We start from the raw sequence: 7,042 nt of genomic DNA, 5'->3' as shown, positions 1-7,042 counted from the left end.
TCAACCTATAGAAGTAGAAGTCAGAAAATGAAAATCAATGCAGAAATAAAATAGAACACAGTAGAGTCAATGAACATAAGTCATTCCTTTGGAAATACTTATGATATTTGCAAAAATGTCTTACAAAAGAAAAAAGAAGGAACAAACAAGTTAAATAATTTGTAAAAACTTTAGATGTGAGGATATTTTAAATAGACAGGAACACAACAAGTTCCCCCAGGAAAACCAAAGCTGCAGACCCGGAAATGTTCCCACATACTGCAGCTAATAAGGTGAAGAAGGAATGAGAGAATGATTGCTCTGTGAGCCCTAATGGATTAATAAAGGTGACAGCCATCAATGACTGTCAGCATCAACAGAAAAGGGGACAACCAGGCATTAATACCTCTTAATGCAAGTATATGGCATCACCCACAGAGAGGTCTCCCAGGAGAGAGGAAACGGAGGAAAAAGAAAAACCATCTGACCAAGCCTTTAACTATCAGTGTAAAGAAGTCCAGGGGCTGAAGAACATGTTTAAAAGGATACCAAATATTTATAGTCAGCAAAATCCAGACTATGGGAAATAAGACAAAATACATGGCTTTTTTTAATGCAAAGAAAAAGCTGTGATGTGGCAGAAATCTATAGGCTAAAAAAGACCGAAGGGACATAAACAATCAGGATGTATAGACCCAATTTGCACATCAATTCAAAGAAAAATGTTTCAAGTATTAAGTTGTCAGGTAAGTGAAAAAACAGATATTTGACAGTAATGACTTATTTTTAGAGCTAAAAATTGCATTAAGTTTATGTTTTAGATAAGATTGCTTATCTTTCAGAAATGCATGCTGAAATTCTTTCGGTGTGATGGTTGGGATTTGCTTTACAGAATTCCAGTTGCAGAGATGGGTGGATAGTGGGGGTATGGTTGGGAACACACTGGCCATGCACTGATGATTGCTAATGTCGATGGCAGGTATACTGGGTTCATCATACTGTTCTCTTTACTGGTGTAAGTTTGGGAGTTCCTGAAATACTTTCTATTACAAATATCATGCTATTTAATTTAAAAACTAAGTGAAATGGGCCACTTTTTAGAAAATAAATAACCAAGCTGATCCATAAAGAAAAAAACGTTAGTGCAAAAACTAGTCAAAATTCAATCTGCTGTCAAATGTCCAGGACAAGACTGACTTGGAGACCACTTTTACCAAATAGTCAGGGAAAATTTATTAGCAGCTTTGGCAAAGTTTTCTAAAGCATACCAAAACAATGGAAAACTATTTGATTCATTTTTCTCAGCCAGCTCTCTTTAATTTAAAACCCAAATGAGGACTTCTCCCACACCCACATCCCCGTGAAAAGAATACTTGAGTCAAGCTCATTCACATAGCATTAAGTATCTTAAATAAAACAGTATAGTCAACAGAGCAGTGAATTAAGTGAGCAAATGGGTTGTGGCCAGGGAGTGAAATATGATTTAACATTAGAAAATGCTTTCAATTCTAATTCTCTACATCAACAAATTAGAGGAGAAAAAAATTTGATTATGCCATGGGTGGAAAAAAGGTATTTGAAAGAAATTCAACATGAAATCATGGTGCAAATTTCTGGCAAACAAAGAATGAAAGGGATCTTCCCTTCTTTAAAATTCTGCAGCTGAGTTAGATACGAAATGGTAGAATTATTCTCATTAAAGTCAGGAATAAGACAGACATATACACTTCACCTCTACTGTTGAAAAATGCACTGGAATACAAAGCCAGAGATATGGACATCAAAATAAAAAGATATGAATATTGAAAAGATAGATATTATTTGGTTACAATATGATCATCTGCCTAGAAAATTAAAAGGAATATTGTAATATTGAAATGTGGAAGATTCAAATAAATAAGGGTCTTCAAAAACACACAGTATGGGAGGTCAATATAAGAAAATTAAGAGCCTTGTCACACAAAAGCAGTAACTAATTAGAACACGTAACAGACAACATCCCATTTGAAACAGCAACAAAATCCAAAAGTTAGCTAAGAGGAATTACAGAAGTCACAAAAATGTATGAGATTGCTATGGAGGCAAATATAAAAAGTTTACTGATAGATTCAGAAAGTTTTAAAAAGCTTGAAATAGAGGAGTATACTATATTAAATGATGTGAAACAGAATACTGTAAAGATACCAATTCTCCCTAAAATACTTAAATTATTTACAGATTTAGTGCCTTACCTGTAGTTGCCAAATTCAAGTTCGTGCTGCGGTCTTCCACTCCCAAAATCAATGCTGGAAAACTAGAGGGGAGAATGTAACCCAGCAATAATGTGTTAGTTTACTAGCACTGCTTTGTCAAACTACCATGAACTGGGTGGCTTAATGGAGATTCTCTTACAGCTCTGGAAACCAGATGTCCAAAATCAGAGTCACAGGGCTGAAAGCAAGGGGCTGGCAAGGTGGCACTCCCCCTGGAGACTCTAGGGCAGAATCCATCCCTTGCCTCTGCCAGCTTCTGGTAGCTGCTGGCAGTCCTTGGCTTGTGGCAACATGACTTCAATCTTAAAGGTCAGCCTCTTCAAACATCCCTCCGCTCCGTCTCCACACTGCCTTCCCTGTCCATTCTCCTTCTGCATCCCTCTCATCAAGACAACTGCGATGGCAGAGAGAGCACAGCCAGACAGTCCGGGCTGTCCGGGCTGCCCCCACTGCCCCACCCCTCACCCCGCCCCCATCGAAACTCTTAAATTCATGGCCTCTGCAAAGACACCTTTGCAAAGAAGGCGGCCTTTAGAGAATCTAGGGACTAGGGTACGATATGTTATGTGTGGTTCATCCTGATGCTTGCTTTTCCATTTTTTAGTCCATTCTTTTTACTCCATTCTAATATGTTTTAAAAGGGGCATTATTTTTTGGCCTATCAGAAATAACTGCAACAAAATGTAAACAACAAACCACGAGAAATCCCTGTGTTGACCTGGTACTTATGTTTTTGGTGAGGGTGGGAGGCAGCAGTGAAGTTGGGGAGGGTCCATAGCCTGCAATGGATGGCAGATGATGGGAGAGGGACTTCTACCCGTGCTTTACTGAGGAAATCTGAGGCATCACTGCAGACCACAGATGCCAGGAGCCCTGGGGTAGCATCAGATATCAGGGAAGCTGGGGTCGACTGATGCGGTACGACTCCCGAGTCTGTGCTAATAACCACCTGAAGCCACTTCAGTGAGTAAAACGTGGCCTTTAAAAACATATTTGAATGGAGTAAAAAGAATGGACTAAAAATGGAATAGCAAGCATCAGGGTGAGCCACACATACACAAACACTTGGTAGAGATGTAAAATACATTTCTTAATATCAGTTAAGCTTAAACTAAAGAATGAAGAAAAATTCCTGTACTGAACAATGCAATGGTAGATAATCTCACAATAGCAGGAACTTCCAAAATGACATTGCTCAGCCACCAGAGTGTGGAAAATACACTTTTACAACAAAATGTTTCCTAAGTTTACCGGCTGGTGGGTGAAGACACCCAGGGTGGAAGCTGTGCTTCTCTTCTGGATCTCCACCACCTGTCCTGGGCACTGCTGCTCTCCCAGCTAGCAGCCAGCCTGGGAACCAGTCAAACCTGCTATCCGAGATTGCAGCTAGGCAAATGCTCCCAGCTGGCGGAAAGGGAGGAACCTTCCAGAGAGTACCTAATTAGGAGCCAAGGGGAGAACCCTCAAGAGTACAGACTAAGGGACTCACCCGCCCCCCAGAACAGTGTGAACCCCACAGAATCCCACTGCACCCCTGATGTCAGCCTGGAGACTCGTGGCAGGACTGTCAGGTTATGCAACCCCCACCTCGTTCCCATCTCCTGGCACTCAGAGGGGCTGGCCTTCATCAGAGGCTGGCTGACTCAGGTTTGCAGATGGGAGTGCTCAGGCAGTTCCAGGAGTCAACGTGACGACCCTGCGGGACGACTGAACAAACTGACCTCCCACAGCCGAGCAGAATGGGTCCCAGCCTGTGCTGAGCCAGCTTTCAGCATGGGGATGCCTTGTACTGGATCCTTGAATGCAGTGTTTTGAGACTTTGAACGTTGGAACCTGAAGGAGACGACGCTTCAACTCAAGTGACTGGATTCAGGTCAGCAAAGGGATGTGGGAGATGGCTTCTCTCAGAGAGGTGAGGCTTCAATCTGAGGATGCAAAGTCAGGTTAGCGGAGGTGGGGACCACAGCAGGCCCTCTTGGGAGTAAGCAAACATTAATAACATTGGGCTCTCCTACCCTAGACAAGGGAGACCCCAATGAAACTCACCTGGCCCCCACTATCAGCCCCAGGAGGCCCTGGGCAAATATGGCCAGATGTGGTGCCCCCTCACTGAAGAAAGTCAGAAAAAGTCAGCAGAAGGTTGGACCCAAACCCTGGCAGGGGAAGATTAGGACTCTGAGCACTGAAGGAACCCATCCACCCCGGAACAGTGGGGCCTCCTAGAGTTTAGCACCACCCCGCCTGTCAGCAGTGGGGGTCCAGGACTGTGCCTGTAGTCTGTGTATGGAGATGGCTCCCTGTTTCCTCTCCTAGGAGCACTAGGAACTGGGGGGGGGGGGGGTGAAGGCCTTGGTCTGAGGCCTGCATCTTCAGGTCAGCATGTCAGAGAGGGCCCAGGCAGCTCCAGAAGTCAGAGTGAGGTATATACCATGAACATCTGTCAAGAACCTCACGCACCTCAGAACAGAGAGGACCCCACAGTGCCTGACTCTACCCAGCCTAGTCTCGTTCCTTGGGCTGTGTTGGCTGGCTGCACCCTGAGGAGCTGCCTCACTTCCTCTTTCAGTTCTTAGCAGACAGGCCAGCCAGGACAACGGGAGCCCTCTGAGGCCTGAGAGCACTCCTAAAAGAGGACCTGTAAGCTGCCTTTGTCGCAGCCATTATCGATGGCTTTCTCAGCTGAGGGCACTGACACTCTCCCTCTCTCCTCCAGGCCTGTGGGTCCTCATTGCCCACCCTCCTGCCCGCTGCCCTGGGCACAAGCCATCATACCTCTCAGCTGGAAGACTGAGTGTTGCAAGCTTGAGGGAAGACCTGCAGGCCCTGAGAGAGACCCAGGGCCTGAGAGGTGCACAGGTTCCCACGGCTGCGAAGGAAGAAGCCACCTCCTCTCCTTCGCTTTCTCCTTTGGTCCTTGGTACCCCAGAGGGAGCGCTTGCTGAGGGGAAACTGAGTCCTCTCTGGAGTTCTCAGAGAGCCTGCCCCTCCCCCACTGCCATCAACCTGATGGCAGCTCCAGCAGCCAAGAAGAGGAGGGACCCAGCACCCCCCAGGCTCCACGAGATCCTGAGTCAGTGCTCGCTGCCATGCTAAACAAGAAGGTGGCTGAACTGGTGCAGTTCCTGAGTGCCAAGTATGTGACAGGAGGAGCCCATCACGAAGGGAGAAATGCTGGAGACCGTCATCAGAGAGGAGAAGGACCCTTCCCTGTGATCTTCAGGAAAGTCTGTGAGTGTGTGGAAACTGTCTTTGGCATTGAAGTGAAGGAAGTGGACCCCGCCAGCCACTCCTACATGCTCGTCAAATCAGCAGACCTCACTTACGACGGGCTGCTGAGGGATGACCAGGGCGCACCCAGGACCGGTGCCTCCTGGTACTCATCCTGGGCGTTATCCTCGTGAAAGGCAACCGGGCCTCTGAGGAGAGGCTCTGGCAAGTGCTGAATATGATCGGGATGTGTCCTGGGAAGAAAGATTTCATCTATGGGGAGCCCAGGAAGCTCATCCCCAAAGATTTGGTGCAGGAAAACTACCTGGTGTACCAGCAGCTGCCCGACAGCGATCCTCCACGCTATGAGTTCCTGTGGGGGCCGAGGGCACACGTGGAAACCAGCAAGATGAAAGTCCTCCAGTTATTCACCAAGATCAGTGGAAATGATGCCACTTCCTTCCCATCCTGGTATGAGGAAGCTTTGAGGGATGAGAGGGTGAGAGCCCGGGCCGCGCTGGCACCAGTGAAAGTTCCAGCGTCCTGTCCAGCAGCCCCTCCTGCCCTGAGGAGGTCTGAAGCAGGTCCTGAGGCCTATTTGAAGACAACAGCCAACATTCTAAGTAGTGGGAAGCTGGGGGGGGGTGCCTGGGGGAACATGGTGTATAACCCTGTTTTGTCTTCCTGCTCTGTATGGGTGATTTGGAGATTTATCTTTTTTTCCCCCAAATACTATCCCTGTAAATAGTTTAATTAGCTTCAGGATCTAAGTTTATGAATGAGAGGGGTCACACATTTATCGCTGTTTATTGGGTTTAAGAGTCCTGCAATTTTGCCAAATTGGGAAACCCTTCATTTTTTGTGATCAGGAACAAGATGACATGATATTAAATATGAATTTTCTTGGAAATGTGAATGAACTCATCAGTAAAATAGAAGGATTCAAGAATAGAGGAAACAACATAAAGGACGACAAATTCTTGCATTCCTCAACCCTTTTAGTCTATAATTCTGTAAAATTAAATGATATATACCTGGAATTGCTTGTCTTATTCAAGAAAAGTAGGAGAAATTGTAAGTTATGCTCCTTGGCGGCAGAGGGCAGACTCTGAAAAGGTGTGTCTTACAATTGAGAGAAAAATCTGGAATGGAAAATATGTCAAAGCAGTTACTTTTGGTCATGGATAAAACAGAGAGATATCTCCAACAGAGGCAGGTGTGGGAAGTGTCCTGAACTCTTGAAAAAACCCAGTGCAGTTGAACACAGCATGAAATAGATGCTCCTCAAGGATTTCCTGAGAAATAGGGTGATTCTCCCTTGAAGTGATGCCCAGAAGCCCCTAGGCTGTTACTCTTCCCTGGCCTAGGAGAGCCAGAGCCCACTTCATTAAAATGACATTATGATCAGGTTATCTTGAGTGCACTTTGGCTAACTCTAAGCAAGGGTTAGATTTTTGGTGGGGGTAGAATGAATGAAAATAGTGTTTTGGACGGAAGAGCAGCTGGAAGGGAAGGAAAGAGTTAACCTTTGACTTGAATTCTAGGAGCGTTGAGTTGAACCCAGCTGGGGAAGACTAACCCACACTCAAACAATGTATTTGGCT

General features: G+C 45.6%; 1 protein-coding gene across 1 annotated transcript; it reads left to right on the top strand.

Moving 5' to 3' along the window:
• The first annotated feature begins 664 nt into the window (after window positions 1-664).
• On the top strand, window positions 665-6,316 carry LOC108393021 (uncharacterized). The gene is given in 7 exon segments (XM_017653588.3): window positions 665-725; window positions 3,478-4,017; window positions 4,798-5,238; window positions 5,241-5,374; window positions 5,376-5,430; window positions 5,433-5,596; window positions 5,599-6,316. Coding segments are annotated over 7 exon segments (1,983 nt in total). The 3' UTR covers window positions 6,187-6,316.
• Window positions 6,317-7,042: the final 726 nt, after the last annotated feature.

The sequence above is a fragment of the Manis javanica genome, chromosome X (genome assembly GCF_040802235.1).
Source record: "Manis javanica isolate MJ-LG chromosome X, MJ_LKY, whole genome shotgun sequence".
NCBI lineage: Eukaryota > Metazoa > Chordata > Mammalia > Pholidota > Manidae > Manis > Manis javanica.
Note: the sequence above shows the minus strand (reverse complement) of the source record. Positions and strands in the feature narration are given on the sequence as shown.